The following is a 22,551-nucleotide window of genomic DNA, read 5'->3' on the forward strand; positions in this document are numbered from 1 at the left end:
AAAGGCGCCCGGCAGAACTGGCCTATTCTATAGACTGCATGCCTTGAATATTCTCCCCGCGCAGTCGGAGTACACTCCATACAAAAAGCTAAAGTGCACTTGTGTAAAACTTCCCTTTTCAAAGCCCTACATTAATGTCGTTTCGCATTGTTAATGGCCCCTTCTACTTGCCCTGGTGACACCACAGCTCCTTCCACAGCCACAGTAGATTCCGAGCATGGACATCCAACCACTCTCGAGCTTTACAGGGTACCAGAACGGATAAAAGATAGCAATAGGTGCGTGGAGGGTCAGGAAAGCCCCCACCCACCCACAGAAGATCTTCTACAGACTCCCATGGCTTTTAGTATACCTGCTAGCAGTTAGTAGGTCTGTGGAATGCAGAGAAAAATTCCATCTTGAAAGTAATAATGCACCTAAAACATTCTGCTCTTAGGTACTGGCCCTGGCATCCAGCAGGGGGAGTCGAATGTATCACCTCCATAGACACGTCTCCGGCCTCTACGGTCGCTGCTGCGGTGGCTGCTCCGCTTGTGAAGGTGCCGTCGTGCACCCCGGCAGCGGCCTCTTCGCTTTCGTGTTAGTGAGCTCCACGCAGCCTGCAAGCAATCTAGCTTCACCCCGCATGCCATTTGTATACTTCCTCCTCCTTTGGCCTCGTAGCTTAAAGCTTCTTGGCATCTAGAATGCAGCGGTCCCTTTCGCCTGCGAACGGTTTGTTGGAGATGAAACCGGACCTTCTTTAACGGGGGAGCTGCGACGCTTCTTTGGGGCTCGTCTCCTCCTGGGTACCACGGATGCTGCTGTGCTCTAGTCAGGTAACCAGGTCACTTCTGTAAGCCCTCGGCTGCTCCCATGGCTGCCTCGGAGGGCCAGGTCTCACTGTGGCCCCCGCTGGGGCTTGGAAACCCCGACACAGCGTGACAAAGGTCGCCGGAAGAAAAGCAGTTAAAAAAAGCCGCTGGGGAGCCGTCTCAGAGAATTTTCTCTGCCCGCCCACCACAATATTTAAACACATTTTGTTCTTTAATATTGCAAATAGAAGTCTAACTGTTCTGTGCTTTGATGAAGATTCTCCCACACTCGCCTGGGCACACAGCTTTACACTGCACACAATACGAGCAACCAGGGCATGGGAGAAAGCCGCTTCCCTGCAAACTGATTACAATTAATCTAAAGAGGAAAACAAGTGGACTATTTCGAGGACAATTCAGTGCGATTTGATCTCATTTCAACAACAACAGTCTTTCAATAATTGCTCGGCTCCCATGTGCACCAGTGGGCCATAACTCGGGGGGAGGGGGGGGGGGGGGGGGGTATAATAATTTTTAAAAACATACATTTCGCGCAGCCTCGAGGCAGACGGCCGCCTCGGAGCTCTCCCAGCAGTCTCGGAGAAGGCAGCGGCTGCTCCTGGAATCCTGCGCTGCTCTCCTGCTGGGAGAGCGGCGCCAGGATTGGTCTGAGCGGCCTGCTCTGCCGCTCAGATACTGCTGTGTAGCCTGCAAACACAGCTGGGTTGGAGAAATAGAAATACGCATGTATGTTTGAGCGGCCTAGGACGGCTGGCCAAACACACATGCGCACTTCTAAGTCCCCACCACCTGCCTGTCATGGCCCGGCCCGCACACGTCAGAGCCAGTCAGAGAAAAATAAAATGATATTGTTTCATTATCATTTTATTTTATTTTTCTGTGACCGACTCCGACAAGTGGGGCAACGCTCCTCCGCCATTACGGAGGAGCCCCCCCCACCCCCCCCCCCCCGATGTGCACAGGGTCAGGCTGCCACAAAAAATATGCCCCGGCACCAAAATAAAAGTGACCCACAGAAGCGGATCATATAGTAAAAGAAAAAAAAAAAGTGGTAATATATGGGAAATAAAAAGTAATAATAAGCCCAAAACTGCTAAAAACCGGCCCACACACGGATCTGTAAGACCAGCCCATCCGGCACAGCCTGCTTGCCCTATAGGCCAGTCTGACCCTAAGTCTGCAGAGTGAACCCCTTGGTAACACTGAAGCCCTCCAGTGATGACAGTACTCACCTCCCATCCTTTAGCCTGCCGAAGGCGGTCATCCTGGGAGCGTTTCTTCGAGTCCATCTCTTGGCTCAGGTTCTGGAGACGCTGCGTGAGCAGCTCCTTGTCCAGCTCGGCGCTCTCTTTCTCGGCCTGGCTCTCCTGCAGAGCTTGTTTCAAACGCTGGACCTGTGGGGGACCGACAGCAAATGAGTACCATGAAAAAAACAAAACGCAATACCAGACAAGCACTGGCAACGCCAAGAGGTATGGTCTTATTAAGCCTGCAATTTTTTTGTTATTTCTTGTTTTGCAAACATTTGCATCACCCAAACAAGTACAAGTAAAACACTGCCGTCTGAACTTGGTGTGTATATGTTTGCAGATAAAGTCAAGGTGAGAACGTCACACAAAAACAAATAAAAAACACGATATGAAAGCAGAGGATGGTCCACCAGCCCTGGCACTCTGTAGAAAACTACTTCTTTCTAGGCGGATGTGCACATGTCCACTGAGAGAACTGTTGTGCAACCTTAGAGGAAAATGTCATAACAAAAAGAACAACATTCAGGAAAGAGGCCAGGTAGAAAAAAGGATAAAACAGCTGATGGTGAGGCCACGCCGCAGGATCCCTTCATTAGCAATGTGAAGGTCAAGGTGATTAGAAGATGTGACCCAACAACCCGAACAGAGAATAATTATCATAGCTGTATCTGGTGAAGGGCTGCACCCAGGAAAACCCATACCAGGTCAAAACACTGGCCTGTGCTTCTCAGCTGGTAAGGGAGCATTCACACACGTGCAGTGCCCTCATGAGAGCATCTGTGCAGGGTCAAACCCAAACAAGCAATGGCAAAGTCACAAGATCTGGCGCGGGCTATCAGCATTTTGGCTTGTTCTTTAATGTTTCTTATAAAACATTTCTGGTGTCAAAAGATACCCAATACAATAGTGGTCCTGGGCACCAAAGGGAAGTACTTTCTGTTCAGATGTGTTCCTAGTGAAAAGGGCAGAATGCAGTCACTCACAGTCAAGTTAGCCAGTGGCTGAAGATGGCTGACCCACTGCCCCATGCTGTAATATGTGAAAGAAAAATGTGAATGACCTAACAGAGCAATGGATGATTAGGGCTGGTTGGCTGATATATATATATATATATATATATATAATTTTAGTAAAATCAAAGGGCCCAGGCAAACCAAGACCTGAAAAGGCTATAAGAGCAGACATTAACAATGAAGGAGATTGGGTGGGTTTATTTATCACAAAACTGACATTATTTTCGGAGTATCTCATTGATGCCCCCTTTTCACAGTTTGGGGTCAATGGTCCACACACTTTAGACAGTTTCTGAGGGAGCTGGAATCAAGCACCAGCCAGAGACACTAGGAACGAACCTAATTAGCATTTCATAGCCAGTGATGTAAAATGTACCTCAGCTGAATAGTCAAGATGGCGCTACTCCCTGCTTGCTGACAGGGCTACAAAAACACTTTAATGTGTGGACCCCTTGAGGCAGCCTGCTCTGCTGCTACAAAGACTATAGTCCTGGAAAGAACCCGAAATGATTGGGAAAGATTAGCACAAAAAAAAGGCCATGTCATGGTCACAAGTTGGACTCGCAGGACAGAGCGTCCTTCAAACAGCAGACCCCGGAAAGTCCCAGATTGTGAAACAAAGGTGCCTGTAATGTTTATTTTACACAAATAAACAGAGGGGGTGAGGAAGTATGCAGATTATCGATCACAAAAACCACTGCAAATGGTTTATGCCTCTCAAACTTCCAGTACACCCTCGTAGTTTGGAGACTGGCGCACAAGGCCCTTTGAATCAGAACTCTTTTACATGATACCACACCGAGGTTTCTGAGAAGACTATCTGTAGACAGACTCTCTGAACCCTGTTCTTTCTTTTGAATGCTGAAAATTATGGAAGTGCTTCTCATTTGGATCCCCCTCTCTTGCTAGGGCTACTGCGACTGAATATTTCCTGATCTACAGTAGGCATCATTTTATCAAAAACATACAAATACAATAAAAAGGCCAACTTAATTATTTCTTTCAACGTGAGTGAAGCCCCAGCAGCAAGATAAAGATGTTTTTCAAACAGAAAGCCTCACTTGTTAGTAGGGGCTGGACGTTTGGCTAAGCTGGGAGTCCGTGCATCGCTGCTAAGAAGCTGAAGTGCATTTCTATGATTTATATCATGTTCACCCTGGCCAAACCAAACAATATGTTCTCTGGTCCTAAGAAGGAAGGATGCTTTTAGGAAGAACAGTGAATGTGTGAGTTTGTGCATTACCTCCTCTTGCAGTCGAGTGACATTGAACTGAACCCTCTCCGCCTCGCCGGCCCTCTCCTTCGCATGCTTTTGGGACTCCGTGATCTCCTTGCGCGACTTCTCCTTGTAGTCTTCCAGCTGCGCCTGCAGATCGGCGAGCGAACTGCGGGACTCATCGGCCATCTGGTCCAGCTAAAGCCGGTGAGAGATGTCAATGGGAAATGGTTAGAATGTCTTGAGCTGCTCCCAACTGCGGACGGGGATGAATTACTTGGATACTTTGGCCAAGATACAAGTCATGTCAACTCATGAAACAACAAGACGGGCCAGGGAAGGCCAGTACTTGATGTTCAGGTTCACTACATTTTGCCTGGGTTGGGAGCTAACCACTCCCTGTTTCTTACTATCACACACGCAGTGTTATATTCTAAAGATAAAAAAAACAGAAGACCCAGGACAGACAGACCCATGACTCTCAAGCTCAGGGGGTGCCTGCATCCAACATAGTGGCCAGAGCTTGACTTTTTCCAAATACAGAGAATGTTTATCAACACACAAATCCCATCCCACTCGGCAACCATTGATCAAAACACTGGAGCGAACAGGCTCTTTCTACTAAAGTGAAGTATTTTGAATGGTGCAGCTCCAAAACCACCTCTTCTCAGGAGTGAGCAGATTACTCTAAAAGTTAAGCTTTCTACATATTACAGAGCTCTTCATGTCACAACTGAATACCAAGAGAAAGTAAAGCAGAGAAGAAGCAAGCAGAGGGGGACACTTGAGGAGACCGGCTTACACCAATGCAGCCTGTGCTCACCTCTCGATTGAGCTTCTCAATCGTTTTATCCAGGAGGCGTTTCTGCTCCTCAAGGTCCGTTTTCATTCGTTTCAACTGGTCCTTTTGCTTCATCTCCTCCTGATAGGCCTCCTTCAGCTCCTTGTACTCTAGCGAAACCTTGTTGAGGTTCCTCTGGGCTTCCTCAAGGCGACTCTCCAGGGACCTCTTCATGATGGCCAACTCCTGCTCTTGATCAGTGGCTTCACCCAGCGATTCCTCCATTTGTTTGCGCTCGCTCTAAAAGAGAAAGAAGCAAACTTTTCTCAGGAGCAGAGAAAGCTGAATGAATCTTGATAAGTACAACATGACTCTGACATATCTAGACACGTTGTTCTCTACAGTACTTTTCCCAGCCGGCATGATACACACATCACTAAAATAAAAGCCACTTCCTTGTAACAGCGGGTCTTGTATGGAGGTGTTGTCACCAGCAAGCCTGTTAATGTAATAAGACACCATAAAGGAATCACAATTCTGAAACTTAAACACTTAAAAAAATCCTATTCTAGGTTTATGGCATTCAGGCAAAACCCTCCATGAGATTGCTCCTTTTGGATGTTCATATGAATAGCTGTCTGGCTGCCTGAGTTACCTCCAGTTTGCTGATCTTCTCCTTTAGTCGCTGCTCAGAGACCTGAAGATCTTCCGAGTAGTTCCTGTACTCCTTGAGCTGCACCTCCATGCCCAGAATCCTCCGCCGCAGGTCATCGTTCTCCTCCTGGGTCTCCCGCAGGGTGGACTCAATAACTTTCCTCATTTGATCCGCTGCTTCTCTCTCACTCTTTATGGCCGCCTTGTCCTGTTCAAGTCACCAAGTGTGAAACAAAAAGGAAATTGATATATTACATTCATCAGCACTGAATAATTCCATCTATGTGTGAGACCACTGAAAACATTTGGCAGAAAAAACTTCAATTATCAAATAATGGCGAAGTAACAGGTTATAAAAAAAAAATACGTAACACATTCATAAGTGCCTATTAAAAACCAACTGGACAATTAATAATAGTTTTAAAAGCTCACAGAGCAGAACCCTTACAAAGGAATATGCTACTTACCAGTATGCATCTGTTCTTGGCATGTAGAGCTGCAGAGTTGTACACTTAGCATAGATCGCCATCTGGTGTTGGGCCCGGATGTTTGCAGTTTGTTTTTGTTCTTTGGACAGTCTTTGGAAGTCACGAGTTCGGTGACTCCTCCTTCGGTCCGTACTGCGCATGGGCTTCGGCTCCATCCTCAGATTGTTTTTCGCCAACAGGGAAATGATGGAGCGTAGTAATAGCAGTGAGAAACCCATGTGTGTTGTATCTAAATAAGATGGACTGGAACGGATACAGGTAGCCGGGGAGGCGGGTGGGCGTGTACAACTCTGCAGCTCTACATGCCAAGAACAGATGCATACTGGTAAGTAGCATATTCCGTTCGAGGCATATGAGCTGCAGATTGTACACTTAGCATAGATTATATAGCAGTACCCAACCTTAGCGGCGACCACCGGTATCCGTTGCAGCGGTTTGAAAAAGTGTCTTTAGTACAGCCTGGCCCACACTAGCTTGTTGCTTGGAATGCACGTCTACACAGTAATGTTTTGTGAAGGTGTGCGGTGTTGACCATGTGGCTGCTTTGCAGATGTCATCTAAGGGTATCTTCCCTAGAAAAGCCATAGAAGCCCCTAACTTTCTAGTAGAGTGGGCTTTAGGTGAAACAGATAATGTTCTTTTTGCCTTTTGATAGCAAATTTGTATGCACTTTACAATCCACCTAGCTATCCCTGATTTAGAGATGGGGTTGCCTTTATGTGGTGGAGAGAAGGAAACAAACAATTGTTTGGTTTTCCTGAAGGGTTGTGTTCTCTGTATGTAGTACAGTAAAGCCCTCTTAACATCAAGTGTATGTAGAGCCCTTTCCGCAACAGATTGAGGTTGCGAGAAAAAAACAGGTAATGCCACCGATTGATTGAGATGGAAGGGGGAAATGACCTTGGGCAGAAACTTTGGATTTGTACAAAGTATCACTTTGCTGTGATGCATTTGTAAGAAGGGTTCCTGTATAGTGAACGCTTGTATTTCACCAACCCTTCTAAGGGAAGTGATAGCTACGAGGAAAGCTGTTTTCCAGGTGAGGAACTGTAGCTCACATATATGCATTGGTTCGAAGGGCGGACCCATTAGCCTTGTAAGAACTACATTTAGATTCCATACAGGGGAAGGTGGTGCCCTGGGAGGAATTACTCGTTTAATGCCTTCCATAAAGGCTTTAATAGCAGGCACTCTGAACAGTGATAAATGCTGTCTGTTTTGTAGGTAAGGGTAAGTTACTTACCTGTAATCCTAGTTCTCTTCCAGGGGTATCCTCATCAAAGTCATAAGCACTGAATATTCCCGCCCATGTGCGGGGACCCCGGAAATAATAAAATTATATATGTAAAAAACATACATATATACAGCTCTGTATATGTATAAACATATATCATTTTTTCCAAGCAAATGCAGCTCCCATAAAAGGCTAGGCAATGTAAATATACACATCCAATAACACACATATATATATATATATATAAAGGTATAACAATACACCCAAATCTCTTTTTTTTTTTTTTTTTTTTTTTTAATGAGGTAAACACTCATGAGAAAGCAAAAAATAAAGAGAACAAACTGTGGAAAAACACAGATGTATAACACATTGCCAGCCTGCAGGCTGCATTGCAATACAATACCATAGAGACTAAAAAAGCCCTGTACAGGTAAAAACTGGCACCGTGCCTTTAAGGCAGCCCTGACTTCCATATCCCATCATGCCTCAGGGGTGACAGTTAGGTCAGTTGTTCTTTGCGGGACCGTAGTCCTAAACACAAAGATATACCCTTTCCATAATGAATAATACACCTCTTCTCATTTGCCTGGGGAGGTGGGTGGGTTGCTTATGACTTTGATGAGGATACCCCTGGAAGAGAACTAGGATTACAGGTAAGTAACTTACCCTTCTCTTCCAGGGGATCCTCATCAATAGTCATAAGCACTGAATAGAGTAGCAAGCTCCCCTTCCACCAGCAGGCAAATGAAACTAAGGTTGTATCACCCATGGAGAAAAAGAATCATGAAAATGATTATGTTTGGAACAGATTCCTCAAGGAGGCTTGTCCTACTTGAGTGTCTGCCCTGGTGTCCGAATCCAGACAATAATGCCTGGTAAAAGTGTGGACAGATCTCCAAGTGGCTGCCTTGCAGATCTCGGAGAGTGGGACATTATTGAGAAAAGCCGCGGTAGCCGCTTTTCCTCTTGTCGAATGCGCTTTAGGGCGCGCCCCCAATGGTTTCTGAGCCAGTTGGTAGGCCAAAGTAATACTAGAAACAATCCACCTAGCAATGGAACGTTTGGATGCAGCAAAGCCCATACGGACAATCCCATAGTTCACAAACAATTGGTCAGATTTCCTGATATTCTTAGTCCTATCTAGGTAGAATTTCAGGACCCTTCTGACATCTAGAGAATGCAACGCCCTCTCTGCCGGAGAGGAGGGGTTGGGAAAAAAGGTTGGTAAGGAGATGGCTTGGTTTACATGAAACTCCGATACCACCTTGGGTAGGAACGAAGGGTGAGTTCTCATCACCACCCTATTTAGATGAAAAACAGTGTAGGGTTCTTTAGAACAGAGGGCCTGTATCTCACTGACCCTCCGTGCTGAAGTGATGGCTATTAAAAATGCTGTCTTCCATGTGAGGTGCTGTAGGGTAGCCTTATGAATAGGCTCAAAAGGCGAACCCATGAGCTTTGACAGAACCAAGTTTAGCTCCCAGGAAGGAGAGGGAGGTCTAACAGGGGGATAGACTTTCTTGAGCCCTTGCAAGAAATCCTTCACTACCTGCACTTTAAAAAATGACTGCTGTGAAGGCGAACGCCTGTATGCTGTTATGGCTGCTAGGTGAACCTTTATGGATGAAAATTTCAACCCTGCCCTTGCTAAATGTAGAAGATAGGGCAAAATTACATCCTCCTGGCATTTAGTGGGATCATAATGATGCTGAGCACACCATATATAAAATCTTTTCCACTTACAGAAGTAGGAGTGTCTTGTCGAAGGCCTCCTGGCTTCCTTCAGTATGGACATACACTCTTGAGGGAGGTTCAGATGGCCATACTGGAGGACTTCAGGAGCCATGCTGTTAAGCTCAGCGAGGGAAGGCTGGGATGGTAAATCTTCCCCTGCATCTTGGATAACAAGTCCGGCCTGCACGGCAGCCGCTTGTGGGGGCGGATCGACATGTGTAGGAGATCCGTGTACCACCACTGCCTCGGCCAGTCCGGTGCTATGAGTATCATCTTGGCAGATTAATTCTGTAGCTTGGTCACCACCTTGGGAATTAGTGGGAGAGGCGGAAAAGCGTACACAAATGTCATTGACCAATTGATCAAAAGGGCATTCCCTAGGGATCCTGGTCGATGGTATCTTGAGGCGAAGCCTCGGCATTTTGTGTTTTGCTCGTCCGCGAAGAGGTCCACTTGCGGGCGCCCCCATTCCCCGAAGATGTCTTCTAACACTTCGTCGTTGATTACCCAGTCCTCTGGCTCTTGAAAATGCCGACTGAGCAAGTCTGCTTGCACGTTGAGTTCTCCTGGTAGGTGCACCGCTTTCAATGAGATGTTCCTTGCTAGGATCCAGTGCCACAGGGACTGAGCTTCCAGCGAGAGCGTTCTGGATCGAGTACCCCCCTGCTTGTTCAGGTAGTACATTGTGGTGGTATTGTCCGTCTGTACTAGAATGGTACTCGTCGTTATCGCAGGTAGGAACGCTTTGAGGGCTAGGTGGACCGCCCTGAGCTCCAGCATGTTGATGTGGTACAACTGTTCGCTGCTGGACCACCGTCCTTGAGTTTGCAGAGTCCCAAAATGCGCACCCCATCCCTGAAGGGATGCGTCGGTGATTAAGGTCTGAGTTGGGGGCTCTTGATGGAAAAGAATCCCCACTTGCAGATTCCTTGGCTTCAGCCACCACTTGATTGACTGTTTGGCTGCAGAGGAGAGGCAAACCTTTTCTTCCCACAGAGAGTTCCTTTGATCCCATTTGTCCTCGAGATCTTGCTGGAGAGGACGCATCCTTAGCCTGGCATTGGGCACTAGGAAGATGCAGGATGCCATGGCCCCTAGCAGAGATGAGATTTGCCTTGCCGACGACAGATTGCTGGTCATAATCTGTCTGCCTTTTAGCATAATGGATGACTGTCTTTCCTCCGAAGGAAACACTTTTCCTACTACGGAGTCTATAGTTGCACCCAGGTAGTGGATCCTCTGCGTTGGTGAAAAATTGGACTTTTTGACATTCACTCTGAGACCCAACCTGCGACATAAGTTCAGGCATAGCGACAGCTGTGTCCGCACATTCTGTGGCGATGAGCCCTTTATTAGCCAGTCGTCTAGGTAGGGATAGACGAAGACTCCTGCGCGCCTCAGAGCAGCCGCTACTACTGCCACGCATTTTGTGAATACTCGAGGAGCTGACTTCAGGCCAAATGGGAGGACTTTGAACTGATAGTGAGCGTTGCCTACCACAAACCTGAGAAATTTTCGATGATTCCTTAGGATGGGAATATGGAAATATGCATCCTGAAGGTCCAGTGAACACATCCAATCGCCCATCCGGAGAAGAGGATATATTTGGTGGAGCGCCAGCATGCGAAATTTTTCCTTTCTTATGTGCTTGTTCAGTATCCGTAGGTCTAAAATGGGTCTGAACTCCGCCTTCACACTCCTCTTTTGGATGAGAAAATATCTGGAGTAAACTCCCTTTCCTCTCTGGTTTATGGGCACTTTCTCTATTGCAGATTTGAGTAGTAGCGTCGCTACCTCTTCTCTGAGCTGCTTTAGATGCTGTGATGACTTGACAGGAGGAATCGATGGGGGGTGACTTCTGAAACGAAGCGAGTACCCATGACGCAGTATATTGAGTACCCACTTGTCCTTTGTGATTGTCTGCCACTCTGGAAGATGATGCGCAACACTTCCTCCCACCGGAGCGGTGGACAGCATCGGAGGAAGCGGTTTCTCATTGCTTCCCCGGTGCTTTGTTTCCAGCATTAGACTGCCTGTTGTTACCTCGTCCCCTGGATGGCTTGCGGGACTGGTATTGCTGTTTCTTTTGACCTTGCTGGTCCTGGTTCTTTTGCCAATGAGGGGTTTGAACCCTCTGTTGGTAATTGCGCCTGTCATTTCCCTTGCGGCGTCGAAACTCTTTCCTCTTTTCAAGCCCGACTGCTTTCATGGTCTCCAGCTCTGCTTTCATACGGGCCATTTCCTCGTCTGCATGGGACCCAAAAAGAGAACTACCGGAGAAAGGCAGATTTAAAATTCTTGCCTGCGCTTCCGGTTTCAGGGCCGTCAATCTAAGCCAGGATGATCTTCTGGCTGTGACTCCATGTGCATATTCATGCGCTGCCAGTGTTGCCCCATCCGCCGCTGCACTTATGATCTGGTTAGAAACCAGACTCCCCTCATGCAAAATCTCTTCAAAGTCCCGTCTGTCCTCTGATGGAACTTTTTCAACGAACCTCTGAAGAGAGTCCCATAGTGACCTATCATAGCGCCCCAGAAGCGCCGAGGCACTTGCCACCTTCAAGCTTGAGGATGCTGAGCCGCAAACTTTCCTCCCCCAGGAGTCTTGCGTTTTACTGTCCTTATCTGGTGGCACCGTTGAAGAGCCAGCTACTGCATGCGTCTTTCTGGCAGCGGCGGTGATGACAGAGTCCGGTGGAGGATCTGTTTTAAGGAATAGCGGATCCTCCGGAGCTGGACGGTACTTTTTTAGAATTCTCGCCGGCGCCGTTTTGGTGGTTGCTGGCGTGAGAAAGATATCCATTACCGGTTGTAGCAAACCGGGGACTAATGGCAACAACGGGCGTGTCCCTGTGCGCTCATGAAGAGTTTCAAAAATTATGGATGTGGTGGTCTCCTGAACCGGCATAGGGATACTTAATTTTGTAGCTCCTCTACACAACACTTCTTGAAATGTAGAAATGTCATCTACCGGAGATACCCGAGAGGGTGGCGTCTCCGAGAGTGTCGGTGAATAATCCCTTTTGGATGATCTGGAAGAAGGGGAGGTAGAAGGGGTCCTACGGCGCCTTCTCTCTGATCTGGTCGACTCTCTTCTGAGGGAGGCAGACCTGGATCGCCTTCTTGGTGCTCGAGAGCGACTTCGGGATTCTCTTTCTCGAGATCTTGGTCTGATCGGTGTCGCTGGGAATACCACGCCCCTTATTCTTGTTAGCGATGCCTTTATTGTGTCTGTCATAGCAGGGTCCTGAGGCATCTCCCTTACGGGACTTTGAGGCACAGCATTGTCCTCCTCCTGCGAACTTTCTCTCGCAGGAACTGGAGATTGATGTACAGGCTCTGGTGATGCGGACCTTGAACCTGAGCCCTCTGATCCTGAAGGCGAGATAGAAATGATACGCGGTGACTCCGGAGCTGTATATATCAGTCTATGAGGAGATTTTCGCCTTGAGACTGGTCGAATCGTGAGGCGAATATGTGAAACCTCCTGCGTACCCTCAACAGAGGGCTGCCTCGACGGTGATAGGCCTATCACCGGAGATCTTTGACTCGAATCTTCGAGGCTCCGAGCTTCCTGTCTCGACGTCGAGATTGTCTTCGACGGAGGCTTCATGTACCTCACCAAAGCTTTGGAGACCTGTGAGGACGGAGGCACCTGCCTCGACGTCGACGGAGGCACCTGCCTCGACGTCGACTCCGACGGAGGCCTCTGCCTCGACGTCGACTCCGACGGAGGCTCCTGCCTCGACGTCGGCCCTGACGGAGGCGTCTGCCTCGACGTCACTCCTGACGGAGACTTTTGTCTCGACGTCGAATGCTCCGACGACGACGAAAGCCTCTTCGCCGTCGAACGATGTTTCCTCGACGGCGATCTTGATCTTGACGGCGATCTTGGTCTCGACGTCGACTGTGGAGATCGCCTACGTACTTCTCGCGACGTCGAAAGATGTCTCGCCGACCTCGACGTCGAACGATGTCTTTCTTTCGACGACGAACGATATCTATGTGCAGACGTCGATCGATCTTCTCTTGACGTCGACAGATGCTTTTTCGACGTTGAACTGTGGCGCCGAGACCTCGACGCCGAGCTTTTAGACGCCGTCGACGTCGAACGCCTCCGTTTCGACGCTGAATCTAAAGTCGACGACGATTTTCTCTTTGCAGCATGACTTCCCCTTGACTCCTCACCTCTCCGCGACGATCCCGCCGCTGGAGTCTTCGACGCCGAGCCCGACGTCGATGGGGAGCAAACAGGGACCAGCTGCTTCGACGTCGACCGTTCTGCTAGGCCATACAGCCTAATCCTCTCCCTCTCCTTTAAAGTCCTTTTGGAAAGGTCTTCACAATGACGACATGTTGCTGGAGAGTGAGAGTCCGGCAGACAGATGATACACACCTCATGTGTGTCTGACGCAGCCTTCTTTTTTCCACAAGATGGGCATGGAACAAATAAAGAAGGCATTTTTCTGACAAAATGGTTGAAAAATCAGTCAGAAAAACACAGGATACTGACTTCCTCACAGAAATTGTAAGAAGAAGTCCAAAAAAAATCTTAAAGTTGTTATAATTCTTGACTAAAGAGTCAAAAAAGAAGAGAGCTGAATTCCAGGGTCCTGACTGAAGGAGCCGGAAAGAACAACTGACCTAACTGTCACCCCTGAGGCATGATGGGATATGGAAGTCAGGGCTGCCTTAAAGGCACGGTGCCAGTTTTTACCTGTACAGGGCTTTTTTAGTCTCTATGGTATTGTATTGCAATGCAGCCTGCAGGCTGGCAATGTGTTATACATCTGTGTTTTTCCACAGTTTGTTCTCTTTATTTTTTGCTTTCTCATGAGTGTTTACCTCATTAAAAAAAAAAAAAAAAAGAGATTTGGGTGTATTGTTATACCTTTATATATATATATATATATGTGTGTTATTGGATGTGTATATTTACATTGCCTAGCCTTTTATGGGAGCTGCATTTGCTTGGAAAAAATGATATATGTTTATACATATACAGAGCTGTATATATGTATGTTTTTTACATATATAATTTTATTATTTCCGGGGTCCCCGCACATGGGCGGGAATATTCAGTGCTTATGACTATTGATGAGGATCCCCTGGAAGAGAAGCAGCAATCGCTGCTAGGTGTAGGCGTATGGATGAATATGCCAGGTTACACCTTTGGAGATGGAGTAGATAGCATATGATGTGCTGTATGGATGCATCTAAATGGTTGATTGTATTGTTACGGCAGTAAACAACAAATCTCTTCCACTTTGCGGCATAGCATGCTCGAGTGGTAGAACGTCTGGCTTCCTTGATAATGTTCATGCAATCAGGGGGGAAGGTTAAGGTACCCAAATTCTAAGATTTCAGTAGCCAGATCGCAAGGTTGAGCTGAGCTGGGTCCGGGTGCCTGATTTCTCCATGGTTCTGAGTTAGGAGGCTTGGGGGCAGGTGCAGTTTTTGATGTGGTACCACCGAGAGCTGTAGTAGTGTGGTGTACCACAGCTGCCTGGCCCATGTTGGAGCTACCAGAACGAGTGTGAGGGAGTGCTGTTGGAGCTTCCTTACCACTAATGGAATTAGCGGGAGAGGTGGAAAGGCGTATGCAAATTTGCCTGACCAGTTCATCCATATCACATTGCCTTTGGACAATGGGTGTGGGTATCTGGCCGCGAAGCTTGGGCATTTTTTGTTTTCGTGGGTGGCGAAGAGGTCTATCTGAGGATGCCCCCACTTGTGGAAGAATGGGCGAAGAACTTGTGGATGCAGTTCCCATTCGTGTAGTTGTTGCGTTTGTCTGCTGAGCAGATCTGCCTTGGTGTTTTGTACGCCTGGAACGTGCTGTGCCAGGAGAAAGATGTTTTGAGGAATTGCCCATCTCCATATGCTCTGGGCTAAGCGGGAGAGCTGGGGAGAGTGTGTCCCCCTCTGTTTTTGAATATAATACATTGCAGTCATATTGTCTGTGCGAATGAGGACTGCTTTGGCTGAAATCTGTTTTTGAAAGGATTTTAGGGCTAGAAAGATCGCCAAGAGCTCCAGATGGTTGATGTGGAGCGACTTTTGCTGTGGCGTCCATAGACCTTGCATTGTGAGGTGTAAGAGGTGCGCTCCCCAGCCGGAGAGCGATGCGTCCGCTGTTAGAATCACCTGAGGAACCGGGTCCAGGAACGGCCGCCCTTTGGAAAGGTTTGTGGTGTTCCACCACTGCAGAGAGTGATGGGTGCGGCCGTCCACCAACACCAGATCCGTCAGCTGTCCTTGGGCCTGGTTCCACTGTTGTGCTAGGCACTCTTGAAGTGGACGCATGTGGAGTCTTGCATGGGGCACTATGAAGATGCAAGATGCCATCATCCCTATGAGCTTCATAAACACTCTTGCTGGAAGAGAGTGCTGAGGAAGGAACGTTTGGCGCAAGGCTTGTATGCTTGCGATTCTGGCTGAGTTTGGATACGCAATAGCTTTGGAGGGATCTATAGTGGCCCGAGATATTGCTTTGTGTGAGATGGTAGGAGGTGGGACTTTTGGTAGTTCACTGTGAAGCCTAGCTGGTGGAGCAGTTGGATGGTGCTGTTGGTATGTTGCACGCATTGGTTGTAGGACGCGGCTTTTATGAGCAAGTCATCTAAGTAAGGGAAGACGTGAATACGTTGACGTCTGAGGTGTGCTGCTACAAATGCCAGGCATTTGGTAAACACCCGTGGTGCGGTGGTGACCCTGAAGGGGAGAACTGTGAACTGGTAATGTTGACCGTCCACCACAAACCTGAGGTACTTCCTGTGAGAAGGGTGTATTGGAATGTGAAAGTATGCGTCTTTCAGATCCAAGGTAGTGAGAAAGTCTCCCTGACAGAGGAGCGGGAGGACTCGTTGTAGGGTGACCATGTGAAAATGGTCTGAATGTATGTATGTATGCATTTAGAGGCCGGAGGTCCAGAATGGGCCTCAGGGTCCCGTCTTTCTTTGGTATCAGGAAATACAGAGAGTAGACCCCTAGATTTTGCTGATTGCCGGGGACCTGCTCTATAGCGTGTTTTTGGAGGAGGGAGAGCACCTCCTGTTTGAGCAGTGTGGAATGTTCTTGAGACATTGGACGGTGCCTTGGTGGGATATTGGGTGGGGTAGATGTTAGCTCGAGACAGTACCCTGACCGAATAATTTGGGTCACCCATTTGTCCGATGTTATGGATTCCCATGCGTGGATAAAGTTTTGTAGTCTGCCCCCGACCGGAGTGGGATGGTCTGGGGGGAGCGGAGGGAAGTCATTGTGCGGGCGGGGTGGCAGAACAGGTGGTGTTAGTTTTGCCCCTGCCCTTATTGTTGTTGCCTCTGTATCCACCCCTTTGGTAGCCCTTTGAGAAGGTATTTTGAGGAGGGGACTTGTAGGAGGTAGAGGCACTATCGGTGGAGTAGCCTCTGCCTGTGCCACGAAAGGATGAGCGCCGAAAGGAGCGTTTAGGGGTTTGTGATTGTAATGCCCCCATAGACTTTGCTGTGTCTGTGTCCTTTTTAATTTTTTCTAATGCTTCGTCTACCTTTGGCCCGAAGAGATTTTGTTGGTCAAAGGGGTGATTTAGTATGGATGCCTGGACTTCTGGCTTGAACCCTGAGATCCTGAGCCAGGCATGACGACGAAGCAGGACACTAGTATTTATGGCTCTAGAAGCAGTGTCGGCTGCATCGAGGGCACATTTGATGGAGGTTTTAGTAATTGGCTTTCCCTCCTGTATCAGGTCATGAGCTTTACGTTTGTGCTTTTCCGGGAGGTGCTGCATAAGAGCCTCAAGCTCATCGTAGTGTGCTCTGTCATAACGCGCAAGCAGCGCTTGTGTATTCGCAATGCACCAGATGTTCGCGGCTTGCGAGGCAGTGCGTTTACCAGACGCATCTAGAAGTTTGGATTCCTTATCTGGCGGTGGGGCCTCGCCTGAGGACTGGGAGTTAGACCGCTTTCTAGCTGTGGACACAACTAGGGAATCTAAGGGAGCAGGGCCCTTAATGTATGTCGGGTCTGTGGGTGCCGCCTTGTACTTTTTTTTCTATTCTAGGGTTTAAGACCCTGGCCCTGACAGGGTCTTTGAACACCTCTGCAGCATGCTTGGTGACACCCTTAAGCATGGGCAAGATAGCTGTGGACTTGTCCTGAATATCAAATGTATCCAGTAAGAAGTCGTCTTCCACTGGTTCACTATGCATTTCCACCCCATGGTAGTGTGCTGCTCTCTGCACTAAGTGGTGAAACCTTAGTGAGTCCTCTGGAGGAGATGGCCTGGATGGGTAGAGGTCGTCCTGAGGCACATCCGGTATGTCAGGGTTTTGGTAATCTTCCCATGAGTCTGGGGTCCCCGGTGGAGTGGGGTCCATTGGGGCGTCCGCCGGGTCATAATCTGGATCCCCGTAATCCGGATCTGGGGACGGGGTCGGGGAATGATGAGGCAAGGGTGGCGGAGACCTGGGAGGGGGAGGAGGTGGAAGAGGAGGAAGAGGAGGAGGAGGAGGAGGAGGTAGTGGGGAGGGCACTCTGAGAGGAGATGTGGCAGAGTCCTTCCGCTTAGGCGGTGGAGGAGGAGCTGGCGTGTCAAGACGTCTTTTCTTGACAGCTAAAGTCAATAGCCCAGTCTTTGGATCCTTAGATAAGGTCTTTTGATAAGGATCTGGTGTAAAAAGGTCCAGTGGCGCTGAATCGTCCGCTGGCGCCGATGTTTTCGGAGCCGAGGATTTTGGTGGTTTCTGTGCGCCATGCCTTTTTGGAACCTCCGGTTTTTTCGGCGTCGAGGTAGTCTTCGGCGCCGGAGCGTCGGTGCCGAGGGATTTGTGTTTGTGTTTTGTCGGCACCGAGAGTCCAGGCTTCGGCACCGGTGGCTTCGGAGTCGAGCTGGGCGTTACTTTCTTCGGTGCCGAACGGTGTTTATCGGCACCAGGCGTCGGCTGGCTCCAGCCCGAGCTGCCGTGAGACTTGTGAGGCTTCGACACCGGGCCCGAAGGTGGGGTGATAGAAGCTGTGTGCTTGGTTTTACCCAGGTCTGCCGGCGAGGGTGTGACCGGAGTCTCTTTGGTTTTGGGTGCGGGGGTGGGAGGGGGTAAAGTACTCACGACCCTCTGCGCCGGTGTGATGTCCTCCACATCGGAGTCGTCGGCCTCGGAAGCGCTGACGACGTCTTCCTCCTGCTCGGTGTGTTGTTGCCCCGAAGCTCCGGTGTCGTCTCCGAAGATGTCCGGTGGAGCCGCGGTCGATGAGTGCGCCATGGTGCGTCGAGCTCTTCGATCCCGGATGGTCTTTTTTGATCGAAAAGACTTACAGGCGGGGCAGTCTCTAGCCAAAGCAGGAAAGCCTTGACCTATTAACCACGCTGAATACCAATGTGCCTGCTGTAAAGCAAACAAGACTCTGTTGCCATTTGGGAACTTCAAGAGGACGTCAAATCTGCTTTGGGCTACTCAGTCACCATCAAGCACACTAGATATCTCCTAGCTGAATAACTCCCATTTCAGAAGGTGGACTGTCTTTGCTTTTCAGTCAACAGTCCACATTACTTTCCTGCTATAAACAAAGAAAAATGTAAAATGCCACTAAAATCAGGGCGAAAGAGAACTGCACAATGCCACAAGAGAAAGAGTGTACACGGCATGTTCAACACAATATTAGATTTATAAAGGACAGCTTTTAAGACAGAAGCTTTACTGATAAAGGTGCAGTCCACCAAGAATGCACCGCGCAAGAGCACAGACGCAGATCATAAATGTATGTTCAAGGAACAAAGGCTGAAAACACCCACGTTGAACTATGACGAGGATACCCACATCGGAGAATAAAAGATGTCCTGGGTCTTTTTAAAATACTTTCAGTCTTGACCTTACAATTCAAGAAGCAAAGTAACGATTAATTTCACAGTGTTAGCGGCCTGAAAAAGATCGGTGGACTTTAAAGTCGGATTCAGTCATTCAGTTGAGGAAAAGCGATGCCCTCCCACCTCAGCATGGCGTGAGACAGATAGAAATAAATGATCACATTATCATGCCACCTCTGTAAGCAGGTCAGAATGTAGTGTTGTGAAGCTGCGCTTCACTGGGGAGGCGAGAGGATCTGATGTGAACTAAAAGTTTCTTCCAGGTAAGTAGCATTTACCTTTTGGTCCACAAACCTATTCTAGATTTACATATGCAAATCCATTGGAAAGGATCGTTTTCCAAGCTAAGGCGGTGAGCAGAAGATGAGTGGCAGCAAAAAGGTTCTCTTAAAGAAAAAGACGGTCTCCATCACCTCAGCCCCATCTAGCTGCATTCATTGAATGTATTCATTCAGGACCAAGCTGCAACATTTCATATGCCTGCAAGACATTTTAGGAATGTTCTATTGTTTGTAGTAGAATGTGATCACAGCCTAGTGAGTAAAGGTTTGTTCACCACTGAATAGCACAGCTGTAGAGCAATCCAGCCTGTCTGCAGCAGCAGCTTAGGTAATCTGACTGGGCATGCTTTGGGAGGCATAGGAGACACAAAGAGGGGCGTGTCCTTAATTCTTCTATTCTGCCAAACTAGAACTTTAGCGATTTACACGTGCCAGAGTATGTATCATCCTTTCTGCTATAATTTTAATGCATGTGTGTTGGAAAACCACACTCCCACTCTGGAAGGGTTGGTGGTGGTCTCCCGGACACACTGTGGTAGCTTGGCTCGAGTGGTCAGAAATCAGGCTCCGTGCTAAGCATACAACATACCCAAACAATAACCATGCGTGCATCCGTTCCAAAAACGACTCTACACCGTAAAAATTATGAAAATATCTTTCTTTATCTTCTTTTTCTCTTAGTTGCTGATTGGATGAATAAATAACAATCACAATATACAAACTTTTAGAAAGTGCAGGTCAAATAAATACTGGCTTAATGATTCAATAAATAGGGGTGATCATAAATAAAGAAGGCATAAATATAAGTGCAATACATACAGGCAATTAAATATTCTGAGGCAATAAATACTGTAACCCAATAAATATTGTGCATCAATAAATACTGTGGACCAATAAATACAGTGGAACAATAAATAGGTTAAATACAATAAATACAGTGCCCCTAATAAATACTTAAAAGCTGACAGTGACACTCATGGAATCAGATCACTTTTGAATTCCTAAGGGCTGATTTGGCCCAGGCACAGCTTGTGGGGATGTGGGAGGCTTGAGGGTGTCTACTCCCTGGCTTGGACAAGGCTGAGGCCTAAACTGAGGTAGATAAAGGGGGGGGAATACCAGAGACCTGGCTCTCTCTCTCCACACCACCTCTCTAGATTAGTCCCAGTTCACCCCGGGCACAGTCAGGTTGGTTCTAGCACCTCCCTAGCCCCTTAGAGCAGTCTCTCAGGTCTCCACAGGGCCTTAGGCGCCCTCTACTCCACTTACTGCCCTTTTTCTGATGCTCCGACGCCGCTGGAGTCGTGTCGATGCCGTGAGGCGGTTCCGGTGCGATGCCGGCGGCCTCGGCACAATGTCAGTTCTTTGACGACGCCGGCAGGCGGCTCCGGTCTCGATGTCGGCGGCCTCGGCTCGATCTCGACCTCCGATTCGATGGCGTCGGGCAGTCTTTACTCGATGTCGACTTCGGGCGGCTCCGGTCCGATGGCGACCTCGGATTCGATGACGTCGGCCGGCCTTGCCTCGATGTCGACTTCCGGCGGCTCCGGAGTGCGATCCTCACTCCCGACCTCCGGTGCTCCTCTCCTTAGGTTTCCGGCGACTTCGGAGTGCGACCTCCACTCCCGACCTCCGGCACGATTCTCACAGGTTCCGGCGACTCCGGAGTGCGATCCTCACTCCCGACCTCCGTTACACTTCACCTCGGTCTCCGACGACTCCGGAGGGCGGACTTCACTCCTCCGTTGACGCCGCTCACTCGACCTCGGGTGACTTCCTCCTCGACCTCTGGTATTCCTCACGACCTCTGACGGCGCCCTCTCTCGACCTCTGGCGGCTCCGGGTACGACGTCTGCTTTTCCAGTCAGCGCCGCTTCTCCACCTCGGGCTCCAGGTCTCAGGCTACTCGACGTCGGACTTCAGGGAAACCAGTTTCCAGGTCAGGATCTTGCTGTTCTCTTGTTTCTAAGGCCTGTTCCTGCTGTCCAGGTCCTTAGGATGGTTTTTCTGGCTTCTTCCCACACAGGGCTCTAGGCTGGGCTCCGTCAGTAGGGACTAGTATCAAGGGTGGGTTTATGGACCCCACTCCAGGCACAAGTTTCCACCCCTGCTGCTTCACTCCTTCCTCCTTCAAGTTTTTGCTGCTCACTCTTCACCAGTCAGGTGCCAACTGCCAGCTCCAACTGCCAACTCTCTGTCTTAGCTTCCCAACATTCTAAACCGCCTCCAACTGTCACAGGGTTCTGGAATGTTCTGGAAGGTGCTAGCAGGTTCCAGTGGATGCTGGTGATGTCACAGGTGGCCACCATTTTGTGCTCCAGGCCCTCAGACAGAAGTTTCAGGGGTAGCTAAAATGGCTCCCTGAATCTGCAGCAACACTAAAAAGTCTGGTGGTTCCCAAAAAGGAAAAATTCAAACAGGGTTTGAGGCAAAAGTGGGACAAAATAAATAATGATGAGGAGGGACCACCCAAAGGGCTGACAGGTCTAACACGCGTCCCCCCCAGCTGAAAGTGGGGAGAGCTACCCAACCCCTTGGGAGTTCTCATCACTAAGGCGGAAATACCTTGAGAGACCGTCTGCATTGGCGTGGTCCACTCCAGGCCGATGTTCCACCTGAAAGTCCATTCCCTGTAGGGAAATAGACCACCTCAACAACTTGGGATTCTCCCCCTTCATTTGCATCAGCCAACGAAGGGGTCTGTGGTCGGTCTGAACCAGGAAGTGCGAGCCAAACAGGTATGGCCGCAACTTCTTCAGAGCCCATACCACTGCAAAGGCTTCACACTCTATTGCACTCCACTTCTGTTCCCTGGGAAGTAGTCTCCGGGATAGGAAGACCATGGGTTGATCCAGACCCTCTTCGTTGAGTTGCGATAACACTGCCCCAATGCCATGTTCTGATGCATCTGTCTGGACAATGAACTCCTTGGAAAAGTCTGGGGCCCTTAAGACCGGGGCCTCGCACATGGCTTTCTTCAATCTCTCAAAGGCTTGCTGACAAGCCTCCGTCCAGACTACCCGTCGAGGTTGTTTCTTGGACGTGAGCTCCGTGAGGGGGGCTACGATGGTACCGTACCCCTTCACGAAGCGGCGGTAGTATCCCGTGAGGCCCAAAAATGCTCGGACCTCAGTCTGTGTCTTGGGGGGTTCCCAGGCCATGATGGCCTCGATCTTCGCCTGGAGGGGTTGCACCGCTCCCCTACCCACCAAGTGTCCAAGGTACACTACCGACCCCTGCC

The 22,551-nt window shown here is 48.9% G+C and overlaps 1 protein-coding gene across 3 annotated transcripts in view; it reads right to left on the minus strand.

Annotated features, from left to right (window-relative positions):
• The window catches only part of CGN (cingulin), a 235,070-nt gene that overhangs the window by 25,472 nt on the left and 187,047 nt on the right, over positions 1-22,551 (minus strand). For all 3 annotated transcript variants that reach the window (XM_085639426.1, XM_085639428.1, XM_085639427.1), the window contains 4 exons: positions 5,731-5,937; positions 5,118-5,375; positions 4,322-4,492; positions 2,048-2,209 (listed from right to left, as the gene is read on the minus strand). In XM_085639426.1, the coding sequence (XP_085495552.1) occupies positions 2,048-2,209; positions 4,322-4,492; positions 5,118-5,375; positions 5,731-5,937 (798 nt within the window). The remainder of the gene's footprint in view (positions 1-2,047; positions 2,210-4,321; positions 4,493-5,117; positions 5,376-5,730; positions 5,938-22,551) is intronic.

This window comes from Triturus cristatus, chromosome 12 (assembly GCF_964204655.1).
Source record: "Triturus cristatus chromosome 12, aTriCri1.1, whole genome shotgun sequence".
In the NCBI taxonomy this organism is placed as follows: Eukaryota; Metazoa; Chordata; class Amphibia; order Caudata; family Salamandridae; genus Triturus; species Triturus cristatus.